Genomic DNA, 20,507 nt, shown 5'->3' on the forward strand with positions numbered 1-20,507 from the left:
TAGCTGTGACTCATAAGCATAACATATGACCCTATGGTATTTCGCGAAGACGATTTTGTTTACAGATATTTCATAAAAGTGTGCTGGCCACTAAGATTCCAATTCTGCACGTTTTTATGCGCTGCACCAAATAAGGCATTATGACACAATGCCTGCGGGAAAGTCAATCTAGGCGGGGACCCTTGCAGTATTATGTCGGTACCTGGTGCATTCTCCTGCTTCTTTCCTTGTTTTCTCTTCCTCTTGCCTTCGCCGTTCGCACTCTCGGGATCCACGGAGGCCGCCATGCTGCTTGCAAAAAGAAACTAGTGTAACCTCTGACCCCACGCACATGCGCACTGGTCTGTGGGATTTGTGTAGCCAGTTTCTTACAAGTATAGGAGGTGCTACATCCTGCAATAGGCGGACATGTTGAGGTCAGGCAATGAGCTCACGCGCAACCAGATCAAAATGAAGGTTACAATGTTTACGGGTTTAGACTTTCTCTTTGTGATTTCACAATTAAAACCTGGGGCAATGTCGGGCGTGGAGGGTTACATTTAAATCAAATCAAGCACCACGCGTGGAGGGTTACATTTAAATCAAATCAAGCACCACGAAGACATCTGCATAACAATCCTATCTGTTAAAAGAATTTTGACTTAACTACATTGCTCAAATATTATCACTGTCAATATTAGGGTCAGATCTAGTGTGTGCATCTTCCGTAGGGTAATGGTCTCGTTTGTTCATAATTCTGGCAACCCTTTAACTGGACTTGTTTAGTTGCATGTTGTTTATCTCTCTTGCTTAGAGTGTAGGTTTTGGGCTAAATGTACACTCTCATCCCTCTCCGCATAATATGTATTCTCATAACGCGTGTGTATCGTCCCTTTGATTTGGGATGATATAATGGACTGTTACATAGCGTCTTTGTGTTTCAAACAGTGGGTTATTATTATAAGGGAATTAGATAAAATAGTAATGAAATCTGGAAGTGGGTGCAGAGCGTGAATGCAACCCAGAGTAATAGAGCCCTTTGATGCATCGCTGCATTTAATTTTTTGCCACGGGTTGTGCACCATACCTTTTAATGTTGTTATCTCTCTTCTAAGGCCCTCATTTATCTCTGTGAAGCCCTTAGGGTAATGTGAAATCTCTTCAAAGTTCGTTTGTGTATCTTTGTTAACCTTAGTTTATTTATTTATTTATTTATTTGAAGAGTTTTACAGTCCTGCCAAGTATCACGCATCAGCCGTGACACTCACGCATTGCAGTGCGGTGTTCTGCAATGAAATGCATTGTCACGCCTTTTGCTACCCTCAACACGTGCCAACAGCGGCGCCTCTGCACAGGCTCTCAGCTGCTCCGACAGACGTGCTGCTGCCTGGGCTCAGTTCCTAAAGAGTTAAACCGATCTGCTCTCAGCTCTGCGGAGTGGCTGAGAGCGCTACAATGTATATCTGCACTCTGCCCGGCAGCTGCCTGCTGTGTTGCCTAGAAATAATGAATGCCGCAATTGGCTGCGGCGCCGGCGTGGCGCGCGGCTCAACACAGACTCATCACAAACACTCACGCTACTCCAATTATGGGGGGGGGGCTGCCCTCTCAGCAGTCGATCTGCTGTCAATCACTGTGGCACACCATGGGGGTCGGATTAATCCGCATGTGCGGTAGAGTGCCGTCACGTCCGGAGGAGGAGAAACTAGGCAGAAGCGGGACTCCTCTAGTGCAGCATGCGACTGGACTGTCTCATGGCCGCCGGCACTCTGAAGCAGGGCACTGTCCATCTTCCAGCAGACTTGATGGAAACCTGACCGCGCGGACCTACCTAACATTCATAAAATTCTCTGGTAGGAGGACCCTGGCTTTAGTGCTTCATTTGGTGAAGAGGCCATGAGCCTGGTTGAGCTGAAGTAATGGGGCACAATATGGTTTATTAAGTGGAGAAGGGGTGGGTGGGCGTCTGTCTGATGCTCGAAGAATACCCCCTGTCCGACTCACATCATTGGGTTACTTAGACGTGATCTCCTATTTACTGATTAGGGAAGAAAGAAAGTAGGACATTCTTATGTGGGGTCCTCGGTTTTGAACTCCATTTGGCTGTGCCTCAGACATATAATTAAGTTCTTTGTGCAGGCAGAGCGTTCTTAATTCCAGATTTAGCTGCAGTGTGGTTTTTTTAAAACAATTTTTATTGTTTTGATTGCATAATGAAAGAAAGTCGAGGCATAGCAATAGGATTACAGTCCCCCCATAATCGTCAACCCATTACAATATATTCATACGGTGGAACCTTACATCTCCCAAAGTTTGCATAGAGTCAGTCTTCTTGTGTCCATGGTATAATGTCTGTGAAATCAGACAGTTGGAAGACCATGGGCCACATGTAGGACACCAAATACCGGTCGGTGACGGCCGATTTCGGCCGTTACCGACCGGCATTTGGTGTTTGACATGTAGGGGGCCTAAATTTTACAGGATCGGTAAATTTACCGATTCGGTAAATTTACAGAATCAGTAAATTTACCGATTCTGTAAATCAAGATGTAGGTGGCACTTAAAACAGTGCCACAGGCCCTTAAGAATTCATTATTTACCACCAAATACTATTTGGTGGTAAAAAACGAATTCCTGTGTACATGCACATCTGTGCATGTACACCTGTGTGTCACATGGCACACAAGCCAGAATCAGGGGTGCAACAGGGTGTCAAAGTGACACCCTGTCCCCCTTGACAATTCGGTAATTTTACCGAATCGGTATTTACCGATTCGGTAATTGGCCCATAGGAATCAATGGCAATTACTGAATCGGTAAATACCGATTCGGTAATTACCGAATCATTCTGATTCGGTAAAAATTACTGCATAATTACCTACATCTTATTTACCGAATCTAAAATACTGAATCGGTAAAATTCAGTATTTTAGAGTCGGTAAATAAGATTTACCTACATCTGGCCCCATATCTCTTAAACCACCCCACCAATCCCGATCCCAACCACTAACCCTCCCCCCCGTGACCTCCCACAACAGAAATTTAGCTGCAGTGTTGTTGATAAAATGTATTTCATTTTAATTTCGATTCCGCGTGGAAGAACGTGAGCATGCCTCTGTCACTACTGAACGTGGAATCCATGTGGCTTACTTTAAAATGACACAGCATTTACGTAGAGCACTATAAAGAGAGGGGCGGATTCACCCAACATAGAGATGCTGAGCAGCATGAAAAACTGTCACTAAGATTAGAAGTGTGTGTGGAGAGCAGCAGTTAAGTGAAAGGAAAATGGAGGGTATCGAAGGTGTGAGACCCAACAGTAAACTCCCATACGGAAGTCACCCTTAGCCTCTCTGACTTCAGATGGGATCCAAGGAGCACTGGCATTGGTAGAAGGATGGGGCATTGGCCAGTAGGGCATTCTTTGAATAGATGGGAGGGGAACTCGGCAGTGTTAGACTCGGTAGTAGGGGAAACAGCATTGACCTGAAAACTCAAGATGCAGACTCCCTCACTGGGGTACAGATCCAAAGGGGTTCAGTGCAGCCACAAATGCACTACAGTGCACAGGGTCGAGTCATTTAAACAAACCTGCTCCCAGTCCAAATTACACAAATGGAGCAATGTTTGGTAAAGACAAGTTTACGCACTGACGTTGTCACACATGATCGGTGTGCACAGCTGTTCTATGCTCACCCGAATGCTCCTTTTGACATGACCAGTTTCCACATGGTATTGCAGACTCTTCCCCACAGGCCGCCCAGGCCTTCTCCCGGATCGGAGGTAATGTACCCACCTTCTTTTGCACATTTACTGGCCTTAGTGACCTTGTGTCACCTAATACCCATGCCCGCCGATGTGTCTGCCACATTCCAATGGCACCAGACAGGTTTCCTGCACCCAGGAAGTTTTAGGCAACAATACAAAATTTCAAGAGAACTATGGTGACCAACGGATCTGCTGGGGATTGATTGAGTTTTCTCTACTGGAAGTTTTGACTTACAAAGTAGTGCAGAGGGTTAATATGCCTGCTGCAAAGCACGTGCACCATGCACATCACAGAAATGCATATAATGTAAATAGTTTAGTGGGTTACTGCTTTTGTCAGAGAGATCCATTTATTAGTTGCAATTTATAAATGAAAATCTTAATATTGAACAGTGAACTATTAACCCTCATCAGAGAGCTGTGTGGAAACTCAAAGGTATAGGTTAGAGTTGATTTCTCTCATAGTTTTTCATTTTCCTAATACTGCAAAAATGGTTCATTTGAGTAGAAATCAATTCTTATTAGTTAAGACAATCCACCGACACAATGGTACATTTTAAATTCTGAGTTTGCACTTCTTACAATCAAGCACTCAAACTATATCCAGTATGAATGCCCTATGACTCCTTTCCTACACCTCTTAGGTAACATTTGCTATACACTGATTTATACACTTGGGATTCATTGTTTCTGTGTGATGTAAAGTGCTCTGCCACCCTATAATGGTAAGAGTAGCGCAATAAAACAAAACAAAAGCATGTAAGAGAGTGATACTGGAAACTTGAGGGTCACTATTAAAGGGTGGTAAATTGCACTTTTTTCAATTGCTTGATTTTGCTTGCAAGAAAGTGTCACACATAGTCGTTGAAATGTCAGAACATAATTACACAGAAATTATGAAACTGTCACACATAGCAATCTGAAACCTTGGCAGATAAGGTTTTATATAGCGCTGGCTCGACCCATAGGTATCAGAGCGCTTTACATGAGGATCGTTGCGTTACAAGTTACAAATTATATCAGTTCCCAGAGCATAGTAAAACATAGGCAAAACATTATGTTACAGTAATTTGTCCAAGGGAGGGGTAGGAAGGAGACACGGAGGGGAGACGGGGAGAACTGTGCCCAATGTCCAGCTGGGTAGGTGACGGCCGAGGGGGAAAACCAGGGCCGATCTCCTCTATTGCTGTATAGCTGCTCCACCGGGCATCAGTCATGTTGCTCAGTTCTCATTGGTCAGGGATAACAAGAAAAACAGGTTTTCATGGTTACATTCGTTACAGTTGCATAGTCATGCGCAAAGGAGCAAGTCTCCAATAGAGGAATAAAGGAATGGGGGAGGAGTATGGAAACAGGGAGCTGGGAAGCATAATTACATCAATTACAGACTTCAAGTAAAGACATAGGAGAAAATAGAAACATGAGATGCGGGGAGGGAAGGGAACACAACGGGTGGACGAGGAAAACAATGTCAGATGTCCGGCTGGGTAGGTGACGGCCGAGGGGGTGAACCAGAGCCAAACTCCTCAATAGCTACATAGGACAGCTCCACCGGGCATCAGCCAAGGTTTCAAAGTACAAAGCAGTTATGGTATCTGCCGAGGGGGCATCGTCAAAGATCCATCGAGAGGCACCGGTCCTGGTGTTACTGGAAAGTGCTGTCCCCTACGTTCTCCAGCTCGCCCCAGGATAATAGTGGTGAGTGAAGAGGTGGAAGGAACAGGTTTGGACTGCTTATTGTTTGGTTTAGGCTCTTTGTCTGCCATGGTTTTTGCAGGGGGAAGGCTGCTAAGGCAGCGCTGAGTAGATGCCAGTTTTGGAGAGAGTAAATGCTAGGAATATAAACCACATCGCCTAAAGTCTGATGGCACGTCTGAGGTAGGGCTGAGATTGGAAAAGTTCAAAGTTCCAGTGTAAAGTTATTGCGCAGCACCTAGTACAAAGCAGTAGAAAGTAGATATTTGTGCTAGATTGTTGTGGCTACCAGTTGGAACGGGTAGAGAACCGGCAGGATCCAGCAAGCCAAACAAGCATGGACGAGTAGGTCTGTATAGGACAGGAGCCCAGATCACGTCGCCTCATGTGTCTACATCAATATTGGGTCAGGCAGAGCCCTGCGAGGATTCAGTACAACAATGTCAGACATTTCAAACCATACAGAGTGACAGACTCCTTACCGTAGGTAGGAAATATATTGGCAGATGAGCTGCCCAATATACACAGAAAAGCAGGTATAGTTCATGCCAGCCCTTTCAAACTGTACAGATTTACTCTGAAACGGCTGACATTTTCAGTTCAGGCAAGCCAATAGACGAAGCAGTAGGAGCCTCCACAGAAAGCACACATTTTCAATATACCTTCCAAGTTAGGTTCAGCGTACCGCAGGTGGGAAGGAGAGCTTTCTGGGGAGCCTTATTTGACAAGCGCTTCACTCCCTGCTTAGGTCACTGATGCCAATGTTGCGATGGACTGGCAGCCATTTTGGAGAGAGGAGACCTGCCATGGTGCTTGAATGGGCTCTGAGATAGCATCTACGTATGTCATTAATGGCAAAAATCAATTCTAACATATTGTTGGTACAAGTTGGAGTTGACCTGCTTCATTATTGGCCATGTTTTTATTAACTGAGATGGCTTTTAAGGCTACTTTATCATTAATGTGAATACTCCCATATCTATAAGGGAGCAATAATAACTCCCAGGAGTTATCCTGGGACTTGGAGCCCTGGCCTGGTATCTCTGTCTTTCGTGCAGCGGAAGAGATGGTGTAGCTTTAAAGCACTTAAAGAGAGGACATCCTCCTCGTCTCCTTCTGGGTTCAAAAGAAGAATCCTAGCACTTGTGGAGAAGTGGGCTCACTGGTTCGAAGCAGCAGACCCTGATGCAGAGGTCTGACCCGGGACCAGGGTTCAATTCCCGACGCGGCAGGGTCTTGGGCTCAATGTCCACGGACTCAATAATTCTCGCCTCAGTGCCTACTCTAATCATGGGTCCCACTCTGCAACTCTGGGCAATAGCTAGCTTAATCTCCACAACGGCCCGAAAGCGCTGGGATGCCTGGCTTCACCTTGGGGGTGCCCAGTAGGGGGCATCTCACAGGGAAAGCCAGGAAGGGTTCCACAGCGGTATACAGCGCCAGGATGCCTGTCAGGTGATAGTGCGCTTTACAAGTATACACACACACACTTGGAGTTCCCGAGCTCGTCTTTCTGTCTCCCACTATTAGTCAAGGAGATTAGGTTAGGCTGCCAGGTTGGACTGTATAGGCTTTTGAGAATTTGCCTGTTCTGTTCCCTCTCTCTCCACACTCTCTTTTAGCAGGATATTGCTCTGATTACTTAGCGTATTTCCTCGTTCCGTTTAGTTCTACTCGTCCTCGACCCAGCCATAACAAATGAGGTAATATTTCACTGACATGAAACAAAACAGGAAACTCTTTTAGGCTCTACCCACCCTCCTGCCAGGGGTTGTAACATCATAGCCAGCAGAAAGCACTTCCTGACGTACCAAGCACAGCAAAGGCTTTAACCAGGGACGGTGGGTGGGAAGCATGAGCCGGTCGAGGACGAGTAGGATTAATACTAATGAGGATTACTGGTAAGTAACCAGAGCAATACCTCTATGTCCATCTTCCTCGACCCAGTCATAAGAAATGAGGTATACCAAAGTAACCAAACACTTGAAGGCCTTTGGAAACACCAGAAGAAACAAAACAGACAGCACACAGGGGTGAAGCGCATCATTGTGAAATGTTTAATAGCAGAACAGGTTCAAGGGGAGCAACAGGCTCCACTGCATGCAACACATCCAAACCAAACGTCACATGGTCATTCAGGGTGCAATTCACCTGGTAAGGCTTAACAAAGGTAGAATCAGAAGCCCAAGTCCCAAATCTAATCCAGCAACACCCCATGAAAAACAGCCCAGGAAGCTGAGACACCCCTCTTGAAACGGGCCTGCACTCCTGAAGGACAAGGCAAACCAGACCCTGATAAGCCAAATAAATAACAGACTTCATCCAATGACCAAGGGTAAAACCTTCCCATGACCAGCCAGCCCAAACATCACAAACAGACTGTCCGAGGATAGAAAAGCCACTGACTGGTCCACATATATGGTCAAAGTATGCTTATCATTAAGAGTGATATAAAACAACAGTGGTCCTCGATATATCTTCAAGCATCAATGAATATATCACTCATTATTCATATATTAAGGAGATTAATTAAGAAAACAGGAGATATAATTCTTTTTAAAGCCAGAATTCCATATCAATGTGTCGTACCCAAAATCTATTAATCCAAAAGACAACCAATCTTCTTGGTCAGTAAATGTATCTCAACATTCGTAAAAACAAATTGATAATGAAAAAGAAGAAACTGCAGGATGCAGTGAGAATGAAAGGGGTGCTCAAGTGAATTGAAAAGGAAAAGGGAAACTCAAAGGGCAAAGTCCAAATTTTATATACAAAAATTACAATTCTTCTAGTTGAACAAAACACAGAGGCCTACCCACACAAGAGGCTGTTTCTCCCGTGGCCGTCTGATTCAATTGCGGTCCCGTTAATCCATATTAGAACGGTCACATCATCTCAAAAGGTAATTACATAAACGGAGCCAGTTAGATTAATTTATTTTGCTTACGGATTATTAAAGGCACACGCATTTCTCATGAGGGCTCCATTCTTTTATCATAAAAGAAAGAACAAACGTCCGGGTTCGTGGGACAGGATGTTGTCTTTTGGTGTGGAACCAGTGGGTGTCACTTTTGTAAACGGGGGTGTTTTTTACCCTTAATGGAATGCACTGACAATATGTATGTAAAGTAGAAAAAACTGATTATTCTAAATCAAGGGGGTTAGGATGGAAGAGTGCTCACGCAAAAAATGTATTGTATGTATTTTACTCGTTTGGTAACTTTGTGTTTTATGATTTTAATTGTCTAGAATCAGTCCTGATGAAGGCATACTAGAAAAAAGCCGAAACGCCGCGTCGACCTTTTGATTCTTTGATTTTTTAACACTGTGATGATCATATTTATGGACAAATGTTTTTAATGTGTTTTTACATTGTGCAATGTGTAATAAAATTTAAATACTGTGACCAAACGTTGTTATTGATATGCTTTTAATCTAAGAGTTTCCCATATATGTGTGCACTTAATAAGTGAATGTACTAGTTAGATTACATATATTTGAATTAATAGCCCATGACATTGTCACTGACCTAGACCTGTTTTTCTAAACCCACGTACGTGCAACTTTACCTAAAAATTAATTTAAACAAAAATCTGTTTATACAGTAGAACTTTTCTCAATATTGATTGAACATGTTGAAATAAGTGTGTACATAGTTTGCCTTCCCCAGGGTAAAAAACACCCCCGTTTACAAAAGTGACACCCACTGGTTCCACACCAAAAGACAACATCCTGTCCCACGAACCCGGACGTTTGTTCTTTCTTTTATGACATTTTCCCCACCGTCCTCTACTATGTAGAGTGGGGTCCTCCTTATTGTTTTCACATCTCCATTCTTTTATGACAGGACGTTGGGGCTTATAACACAGTACCGCCTCCTTTTGACTCCGCTCCAGTTTTGGATAATAGCTTGGGTAAGTGAAGTTTCTGAACTTCAGCAATACTTTGCACTTACTCGCTGCTTTTGGCTGTCTTTTGAGACAATGTGTGTTTAGTCCCTACTTACTTTGCACTTACCCGCTGGTTTTTGGAGATAACGTGTACTCAGTCCATCTTCCCATTTCTTTTCATGTTTAGAGTAATATTGGAATTTGTTTCCCCTTTTAAATGGAATACTCATATTGACCAAATTAATAAATGAACACTGGGCACACCATTGACGGGTGAGTGCTCATTTAGTGACCTGTCTAGAGGGATGGACAGGGAATGTATCATTCTGCCATGTGGAGAAGGGCACTCAGCCAGTTTTTTCCTTTTGTGTCCTTTAGGTTGCCCTCACTCATTTATTGTTGGGACGCGACCTTCCTTTCATTATCCTTGGTAAAGTACTCAACCATTGACCTATTTTAATTAGATTCTTCTAATTACAGGGGCTAATTGAGTTATTTTAAATTATTTTAAATTACCTTGTAGGTCCCTTCTGTTGCTTGACACCCTCTTCCCTCCCCATCCAGTCCTAAAGAAGACCTGCAGCAGAGGCATTAAACTTCACCTTATTGCGTCAGGGTCAAAACGTCGACTGTTTTTTACCCCCATGTTTTGAGGCCTACACCTTATTTTCTATGTTCCCTCCCCCTTCCCTGTATAACCCATCAATGTATATAAAATGTGTGTGGGTAGGCCTCTGTGTTTTGTTCAACTAGAAGAATTGTAATTTTTGTATATAAAATTTGGACTTTGCCCTTTGAGTTTCTCTTTTCCTTTTCAATTCACTTGAGCACCCCTTTCATTCTCACTGCATCCTGCAGTTTCTTCTTTTTCATTATCAATTTGTTTTTGTGAATGTTGAAAATAAATTTGAGATACATTTACTGACCAAGAAGATTGGTTGTCTTTTGGATTAATAGATGTTGGGTACAACACATTGATATGGAATTCTGGCTTTGAAAAGAATTATATCTCCTGTTTTCTGTTGTGGATTAATCTTCTTAATATATGAATAATGAGTGATACATTCATTGATGCTTGTAGATATATTGAGGACCACTGTTGTTTTATACTAATTGATACCCAGGTCCTTTGACTTATTGGGTTAACCCCATTGAATTAATGGTATCATTAAGAGTGTGCAACAACTGCTCAGCAAGAGAAGAAGGAGAAGGATATAAAGATGGCAAGACCAATACCTGAGAAGTATGAAACCTAAAACGTACTTTAGGCAGAAAACCAGGATCTAAACCAAGGATCACAGCATTGTCCACAAACCTCAAAAAGGGAGAGGAACAACGGAATGCTGTGAGCTCACCCACCCTCTGAGTTGAGGTAATGGCCACCAGAAAGGCCACCTTAAAAGTCAAGGGTTTAAGATCAACAGACAACAAAGGCTCAAAAGGAGAGGACTGGAACGCCCGTAGGACCAGAGAAAGATCCCACGGAGGCACAGAAGGACAAACAACAGAAGAGAAGAGAGAAAAACTCTGGAACAAACAAGACACCAACAGCCAAATTGAAGAGGACAAGGAAACTGGATCACGAAAAGCTTCAATCGCAGCCCATTTTTATTTTTTTTGTTGCATATTTTATATAGCGCAAACTCGACCCAAAGGTATTGGAGCGCTTTACATGAGCACTGATTATTTACACATTCAGGCACGGGGAAATTAAGTGATTTGCTCAGAATTGCAGGATGTGGACGTGACACTGAGGCTCAAACCCTGGTTTCCAGCACCAAAGTCAGCAGTCTAGCTGACGGACCACATTCTCTCCCCATTGGCCCTACAGGGTAGACAGCGCATAACGCTTGTGGAACCTGTCCAAAACAAACTGCAGAATAGCAGAGACAGGACAAGAAATAGAAGACAGGCCAAGTCCAGAACACCAGAAGTCAAAAGAAGCCTAATGCTTAGAATAAGAAGACAACATATACCTCCTTCGGGAGGCTTGCATTATAGTGATAATGTGGTCAGGTAAACCCGGCCCCCAAAAGACAGCCGTTCAACCTCCAGACTGCTAAGGTGAAAGGGACCAGCAGAGGAGGGATGGAAGGCTGTAGGGTAGACGGGCAGCGCAGCAAGATTCAAGGAGGACCCAACATCAGACTCAGAAAAGACGAGAACCAAGACCTCCTGGGCCAGTGAGGTAACACAGCCACCACAGCAGAAATACATGGATGAGAGGAAATGGAGGGAAGGCATATAGGAACCAGGGGGGCCATGTGAGAGACTAGGCCTACACCCCTCACGCTCCCTGTTCCGGAATCCACAAAAAAAAGAGGGGAGGGAGAGCACTGGTCCTGGATTCAAACAAATCCATCACAGGAGTCCCAAACCTCTAGCAAATCAACCGGAACTCCCTGGGAGAGAGACACAAAGTCAGAGGGGACGGAAACCTGAGGCTCAGCACATCCGCCACCACATTGTCCAAGCCCCAGATGTGCTGAGCTGAAATTGCCTGGAAATGAAGTTCCGGATAACCTGCAATCGTACAGGCCACTAGATTCAAGAACTGACTGTGAGTACTGCCCTGATGATTGTCGTAATCCACAGTATCTGTGTTTTCGGACTGCACAAGAACATTGCAACCCGGAAGACGATCCTGGAAGAACCGGAGGGCCCTCTCCACAGCAGACAGTTCCTTCAAGTTGGAGGACCTATAGGACTCCGAGCCCTGCCAACAAGCTTGCACAGTTCACTGACCCAGAGTAGCATGCCAACCGGACGCACTGGCATCTGTTGTCTGCACCACAGGTGGGTCGGGATGCAACCACATACCCCGGTAGAGATGGGAAGAGTCCATCCACCACTCCAGATCAGTCATCACTTCCAGACACACTTGAATAGTCATGGAGAAATCCCAAACAGGGAAAGGAACAAAGCAGTGAGGATGCCACAGCAAGGGGCGAACATGCAACCTGGCCCATAGAACAGTGAACACTGATGCAGCCATGTGACCCTGCACCTCCAGCCACTGAAGCAGGGGCGCTTAAGTCTTTGACAACAGCTTCCCCAACAAAAACTGCATGATCCGGGAAGGATCCAGGAACACTTTGCCCAGAACAAAATCAAAGTCCGCTCCTGTAAAGGACCTCTGGGTGGCCGGAAGATGATGGTATTTCAGAAAGTTCAGGAGAAAGCTGTGGCTTTCTAGCATACGAATGGTCAAATCCAGATGCTGAGACATCACCAGGGCAGAAGGGTCTTGAAGAAGCCAGTCGTCCAGGTAGGAAAAGCACACACTCCCATGTACTCAATCTGGTAACTCCGTTCCAGGACCTCCAGAACCCACTGGTCTGCCGTTGCGAGCCGCCAAATTGCCAGGAAATGGTGTACCCTCCCACCAACCTCTGGCAGCACCCCAGCCGGAACGATTCAGGAGGCGGCATAGTCTGGAACACTGATTACCAGTCCTGCATCGGGAGGAGGCTTCTTCTGAAATCTCTGTTGTAAACCCTTCCCAGGGCTCTTCTGTGTCCTGAACACATTCCTCTGCAGCCGAAAAGGCTTACGAAAAGCTCTAGCATTAGAAAATAACGACTCCTTACAACGTAGTTGATGCCAGAAGGATAAGGAATGTTTCCATTCTTTGAACACCTTGAGCAACTTTTCCTCAAAAAGCCGGGGACCAGTAAAAGGCAAACGCAAAGAAATGGATCGTTGAACCACATCAGTGTTCTATCCCTTCTGCAACAAGTTCCCCCAGGCAGCAATAGACGCACCACAAGACTTGATTGAAGCACGCACATGGTCAAAGGCAATGTTAGAAAGGAACTCAACCTGACATTCATTGGACTCCAACAAGTCAGGGCAACTACCACTTTTCTGCATGGTGGTGAACAAGGTTTTAAAGTCGGACAACAGCGACTGAGCAACATGAGCACCATACACCCCAGACTTTATGGTGAGATGAGACACCGCAGCTGCCATGGAAGGACTCCCCATCAGACGGGCCACAATTGAGTCCACATGAACTGACTCAGACATGGTATCCTCCATGTCCTGCAAGGGGTATAGCTTTGAAATGAAGCAAGGCATCATAATGTGATCAGATCTTTCCATTCCTTCAAAAGTACATCCATCACAAAGGGATGAATGGGCAGAGCTTTCGTAGCCTGCTTCAGAAACTGTGTCCCTGGACGTGCTGGCAATCTCCTCATCAGGGAAACCCATGCTATCACTGACATGGGACAGAATGCCCGGCAACCTACCCTTAATATATTTTCCCTTCAGATCCACTGCAGCCAAGGAGGATCCATCGGAAGCTGGAGATATCGGAGTAAAGGTCATGACCCCCCACCGGAACGCACACCAGCAGTCCTCCTGGAGGATTTCATATCAGACAAAGTCTCCAAACTCAGTTTCTTCAAACAAGCATCATCATCCAATTTGTTCCGCTTCAAAGGAAGGGCGGAATCCACACTGTCCCCTGGTGAAAAAAAAGAAGAGACAGGAGAAACATGCCTGCGCTTCTGATGATGATTCCCCATAGTAAAACAAATGCAAATGACCAAGGAACATCAAGTAGCCCCCAAAGTAAGGACTTTTGTTTGTATCCAAACTATCATTATCACGTGAAGTGACAGACTTAGCGCAAATCAGCTGAAAGCTGACGTGAGGAATAAACTGCATGAAAAGGGCGTGGCGTAGCTCTATACACCGCAGCAGAAAAAGAAACAGGAAGCGGCAGCGGAAGGCCACATCCTGAAAGGTGGAGCCCCCGCTGCTACACAGACGCGGGACAAATCATCCCAGAACAGCCTCCTCCCACCGGGAAGGCAAACACACGGGAGTCCGTAGACTCAACCAGTACAGGAGCGGAGAAGGAGACTCCATGAGGATGGGTCAAAGACGCAGTCCCAGTGGAGACCAATGTGCAACAGATGTCGGTACTATCACCTCGCCCAACAACATCGTGGGAGGTGCCGACACAAACCGGAAATTCCACGCTCCTTACCACAACAAAAAGGAGGGGAGTAGGACAGAACGCCTCAGCCATGGTGAAGATCCACCATAGCCACTCATGCAACTAGTTAGATGGAAGAGGCAGAGGATAAGGCAACTGAGGCCCGACCAGTCCAGCAACCCAGGCACCAGGAGCCACTGACCGAGTCCAGGAAGCCTCGTGTCCTGACTATAGCTGCTCCCACGAAGGTCCAAAGGCACCCCCAAAGCCCATCAAAGGAGGTAACCAGAGGACATCATCCAGGTATGAGCCCAGCAATTACCTCACAACGTCCCCCATCAGGTTCACTGTCATTAAACAAAACAGGAAGTGCTTTCTGCTGGCTATACAATTATGGCCCCTGGCAGAAAGGTGGGTGGACCCAAAAGCTTTTACTGGTTTGTTTCCTGTCAGTGGAATATTACCTCATTTGTTATGACTTGGTCGAGGACGAGGGACGTAGAGGTAATGTGTGTTTTTGTTGTGTCAACAAACCCTCACTGGAGCAGCGAATGACTCATTGTTCTCACCTCACTGTATAAAGACATATTAGACAAGTCAATCATTAACCCATAACAAGCAAGACCTTTTCAAAGACTGTGGCTAAGGGCCTACTGCTGCTGTCACCTCAATGAAAAGAGTGCACTGCCTGTCCATCCTCTCATGTGGTCAGGTTTGGCAGTCCGCGATTGGCTGAAAAGCAGTTGGTGTGAAATACTCAATTACAATTTGAAGTTTGTTTGGTCATTTGCACTTAACATGGAAGGAGGCACTGTGAGCATTATGGGAGATTCGTTAACATGAAACTCCGGCAACTGACCGTCCCATCACAAGGTAATACGAAAACGTATTTTCTTTTAACCTTTCACCAAAATTTTCATTAATAACAACATAAAAACTTTCGTTACCCTGTCGGTTTCACAAAACAAATGGTTAAATTCTTCCACTATGAATAAAACCCTTCCGCTTACTCTTCATGCACTGCGAGTAAAAACCTTTCCGTTTACACTTCACATAAGCTCAGAAGAACCTGCTACTCTTCCACCAAAATTTCAAGAGCGAACACTTTGCTATCAATCACTCTCACTATTTCACAACTAAATTTCCAAAACCGACGAGTAACCTCACTGCAGTGTGATTTCCATTCATCCCCCGCTATACATTTCCCGGGAATTTCCAGACAGCATAAATCAATATACAAACGAGTTTGTTAATACATAAATCTATAACCAATAATCACCAAACTATTCAATAAAAACCATACCTCTGCTACTAGCAAACTGATCCAGCGGGACACCAACCTGCGGACAATTATCAGTAAAATACATACATTCGGGCGATAAACCACACTCACTTACAATGTCCGGTCGATGAAACCTCGCTGGAGATCAATTTTAGGGCTTTTCTATATGTCCGTTCTGCCTACAAATTTGAGCCTATTTAATTACTAAGCCCTTTCTTACACATGGATCTCTTTTAGGTGATTAGTATTGATAATTTATCAAAGAAGTATTTACCTGGTTTATTCATTAAATGACGACAGACTCAGTTCAGATTTAAAGTTTTATCTAATTTTTTCAAGTCAAACAAAATATAAATTACAATGTTAACTCCATCATTCTGAAGAGGTAAGATTCATTTACCTAAATTAGACTATACATTTTAGTACATCAGGAAAGAGAGGATAGAGAGAAAAAGCACATTCACAAAATACACAGGATGGTGAAAGATCAGACCTCTCTGGCGAAGAGTTTGGGCCCCTTGATAAAGTTTCAGGTGACAGCTTCAAGACAGGATTAGGACAGGTCAGGTAGCTTCTTCTGGATTTAACGCCAGCGTCAAACCCCTCTCTGGTACTAGTTTCCTCCTCGATTCTTCCGCAAAGCTCCTTACTAGTTCTATTGCCTCCTCGATTCTACCGCAAAACTGCGCTCTAGTTTAATTTGTTTAAAAATGTTAAGTCTGCTTTCAGGTATTATGATCAGCATTCGGACACCATTTCTATCTCTCAGCGTTCTGGCAGCGATCAGGCATCATCATCTAACTAACTACCCTAATGATACCTTTTGATGGTATGTTCCACCCCCAAATGTTTCAAACCTGTGAAAACTGCTAATTCTGATTGGACAAGCCAGGGGGATGATCATCACACCACGCTAAGTTTAATACCTTTTCTTAAAATTGTCTTATGTTCCCACCCATTAATTTGTGTCTCCCAAGCTTTATTTCCCACCCGTTTTCATAATGTCTTTATTAACATTGTATAACATTCATACATTTGTCCATTGAGTCTTGAGGATGTTCTTCCGTTTCGCAGGACATGGGAAAGGGGTCTCCTTGATCGGGTTCCAAGACTTGAGATCATGACTCCGGAGTTGTCTCTAATGCACCTGTGCATATGGACCACGTGTTTATCAGCCTTAGTTCATCTTGTGTGTTTTGCTGTTAACTCTCTTTTAGGCACAATTACGAACTAACAGTGAAGTCAAAAAGACAAGATGTTAGATTCAAATAAAATGATTCCACTGTATACCACTTATCTCTACTCAAATCCCATTTAATAAAAAAAATTCTTAATGTATTAGCACAAAACACAGTTTAATTTCGGGCAGAGCAGATGCTTAGCATGTGAGTTCTGAAGCGCCCATATTTGGAGTTACTGCGCAGAAGCAAAGCTTTCCCTCCAAGCGTTATGACGTCATGCAGTTGGCGCATGCGCAGTTAATGTCCCGCGTTTTAGCAGCCATTTTAGTTGCACTGGGGTTACTTGTTAGTAGAAACATAGGCAAGCTTTCCCTTCTTCTAATAAATGTAAGAATATTGTGTAAATTAGTACTACAAACAATTATTAGTAATTTATTATGGTTTTATATGAGAGGATTTATCCAGCAAGTTGCTTACTTGCAAATCCTTGCTCCATCAATCCCCTCTCTGATGGCATCAACAACTACCCATACCCAAATCAAATGCCAACTTTAGCATATCTCCATTCCCTTCTCTAATTTGTCTATTTCTATCTCGTCTTTTCCTTCCATGTTCTTCATTTTCTTATAAATTCACCTTTTAATTCTTCAAGACTAATTAATTCATATTTTCTTTTCTTTCCCTGTTTATTTATTTCGAACTAGCTTACCCGTCGCGCGTAGCTGCGATCTCAGAAGAAAGGAAATTTAAGGAAACTTGTTATGATAACATTCAATTTACATTGTGTCATTTTTATTGAAACTTATTCATTTTAATATGGAAAACATTTTAAAGTGTTGTTTTAAGTCTGTTTATTTATTTGAGTGCTTGTGGATACACAGTATTTTTTATTTTTCCGTCTGGTGCGTACACGAATAAATCAGAAGTTTTTCCGACGCGTGAGCTGGCCACAGTTGTCCATGTGAGAAGCACGGATTCTCCAAATATAGTCCACACACTTGCAGCGGTTGTCCTTTTGCTTTGTTGATTGTCATTGCAAAAGCAAGTCGCACCATAAACTGTTAACGTTCAGTATTGGAAAGATTATTAGGCCTTGGGGGGCCGATATTTAACAAACTTTTCTTTTCTTTTTTTTGGCCAGAAACCTTCACGGGAGTGTACTCAACAACTTAAATTTTTTTTTTTTTTTTTACAGAAACCTTCATGGGAGTGTACTCAACAACTTCCCAAAGTTTCATGGCGATCGGATGAATGGTGTAGTAATCCATAAAGGACAAACAGACATACTTTCGTTTTTATATATATAGATTTTCTTCTACTTTTAATGCATTTGCACCAGATCATTATTATCAAAATTATGTTATTCCAAGTATAGGTAGAATTACTTGGGCTACAACTCCTTTACCAAAATTAGCAAACATGCAGATAGATTCATGAAGCCAAATTGCAATAGCTGCGATTTAGCAATTGCGATCGCAATTTGAATAAAAGGAATTCATGATAGTGAAAATACCAAAATTGCGAATTCGCAAAATAAAAATTGCGAGTTCGCAAATAAATTTGCAGGATCCTGGAAGAAGCCCATTTGCGATTCTGAAATTGCGAGAAACCATGGATTCTGCGAATTCATTTGCGAACTCGCAAAATAATCGCAATTGCCATTCATGAAAAATCGCTGATTGCGAAAAAACCGAAAATCGCTATTTGCGACGTGCAATTTAAGGAGAACCCAAACCAGGTGGTAACCAGTAAGGGAAAAAAAAATTCAAAAAAACTTTAGCAAACTACCAACGGGTGCAGGCCTGATCAAAAACACTTAAGGACATGCAGCTGGAACCTGAGGACTCTCACAATGCCAGGACTCTACATGGTGGTCAGGCGGCGAAGGCTACAGCGAGCAGCAGGGAACAGACGTAGGATCCAGGAGCGGATATTCCGCCAGCGGGTCACCGTTCTGGGCCAAACCAGGGAGCAAATTTACGCTAAGTACCGCCTGAATGGGACAATGATCATCAAGCTGATCCGGGACCTAGACCCCTGATGCAGCGCCCAACAAGGAGGACCAACGCCCACCCATGTGCAGGTATTGTGCAGCCTGCATCTACTGGCCTCCGGAAGCTTCCAGGGGATAGTCGCTGCTGCAGGGGGGATATCCCAGCCCACCATGTCCCGCTGCCTAAGGAGTTTCCTGGATGCAATGCTGACCCGGCTACACCACTACATCTCATTCCCCACCACCCAACAGGACTTGAATGACACCAAGCTGAAATTCTACAACATTGCACAATTCCCACATGTAATTGGATGCATTGACTGTACCCACATCCACATCTGCCCACCAGCACAAACGGAATACATGTACCGCAACCGCAAGTCCTACCACTCCCTCAATATCCAGATGGTGTGCAACGCCAAGACAATCATCACGGACATAGTGGCACAATATCCGGGGAGCACACATGACTCCTTCATCTTCCGGCATAGCGGCATGCACACACGACTAGCCAGGGGAGACTTTGGCGAAGGACACCTACTAGGTAAGTACACATGCCCCCAAATAGTACACTGTGATCATGTATCTGCCCAGAACAGGCACTCACCCTGTGCTTCTTACCTTCAGGTGATAGCGCCTATGTTCTACGTGAGCACCTCCTCACCCCATACCTCAACCTTGCCACACCACAGCAACGGCGTTACAATGCTGCACACATACGCACAAGAAATTGCATTGAGAGGACATTTGGCCTATTGAAGAGCCGTTTCCGCATACTGCACAAGACTGGTGGGGCCATCAAATACACACCTGAGGTCTGCTGCCGCATCGTGGCCGTGTGTGCAATACTCCACAACATTGCTACCAAGCGCAGGATACCAGTGAAAATATCTGGCAATGAGTCGGAAGGGGACAACCGCCCACCTCCACATGTGCGTCATGCACGAGGAGAAAATCCTGCTGAAGGACACAGGCTCCGCAACCACATCACTATTAACTGTTTCTAGTGCACCCATTCGCACTCATGCATAACAAATGTAATAATGACATGAGTGTGATTCAAGTCAGACGATAAATCTTTATTGTTAATGCACAATAAATTGGCCTTTTGTTATTTTGGTGTCACATGAAGAGAGTATTACTTCATACCTCCCCATGCTGGGGTAGAGGGCTTGCAGGGGTGTCCTGCATGGCCTCCCTGAGAGTGTCTAAGTTCTCACTGTCAGTTGCGATGAGACGCATCAAGTCGTCTATCTGGGTCCTGAGGGACGGTGTTGGCCCATGTTGATGCTGTCGGCCTGCTGCTGCGGCGACGTACAGGCACAGGCGGCAAGGATGCTCTGCTGTTTGTCGACGCTACCTCGCTCACATCGTCAGGCCACCCTGGTTCTCCATGGGCAGTGGGCTGGCTGCCGAGCACTGCTGCTATTAGCAGATCTAGTGACCTGGCCACATCCTGGCAACACTGTACCATCTGGCCCTGCATGGCAAGTGACCTGCGTGCCAGCTGTGACGTTGCATTACCAACAATGTTGTTCGACCTGGTGTAGGCCGACAGGCGGGCCAGTAGTCGGTGGTGGCGGCGGCGGGTCATGTCCTGCTGGGCTACCAGCAGCTGGCTGTTCTCTCTACGGGGACAATTTGTTACTGTGTTATTGTTCTCTCTGACAGCAGCGGTCATCTGGGCGATATTTTGGCCAGTCGCCTGCAGCTGTGTGTGAATTGCTGCCAGGTGACGCGCCTGGGTACGGTGCACCGCCAGCATGCGGCG

General features: G+C 44.7%; 1 protein-coding gene across 1 annotated transcript in view; it reads right to left on the minus strand.

Moving 5' to 3' along the window:
• Window positions 1-362, minus strand: part of KRR1 (KRR1 small subunit processome component) — a 188,054-nt gene extending 187,692 nt beyond the window's left edge. The window contains exon 1 of the mRNA XM_086918997.1: window positions 203-362. Within this exon, the coding sequence (XP_086775123.1) occupies window positions 203-287 (85 nt within the window). The 5' untranslated portion in view covers window positions 288-362. The remainder of the gene's footprint in view (window positions 1-202) is intronic.
• Window positions 363-20,507: the final 20,145 nt, after the last annotated feature.

This window comes from Lissotriton vulgaris, chromosome 1_1, assembly GCF_964263255.1.
Source record: "Lissotriton vulgaris chromosome 1_1, aLisVul1.2, whole genome shotgun sequence".
Lineage (NCBI taxonomy): Eukaryota > Metazoa > Chordata > Amphibia > Caudata > Salamandridae > Lissotriton > Lissotriton vulgaris.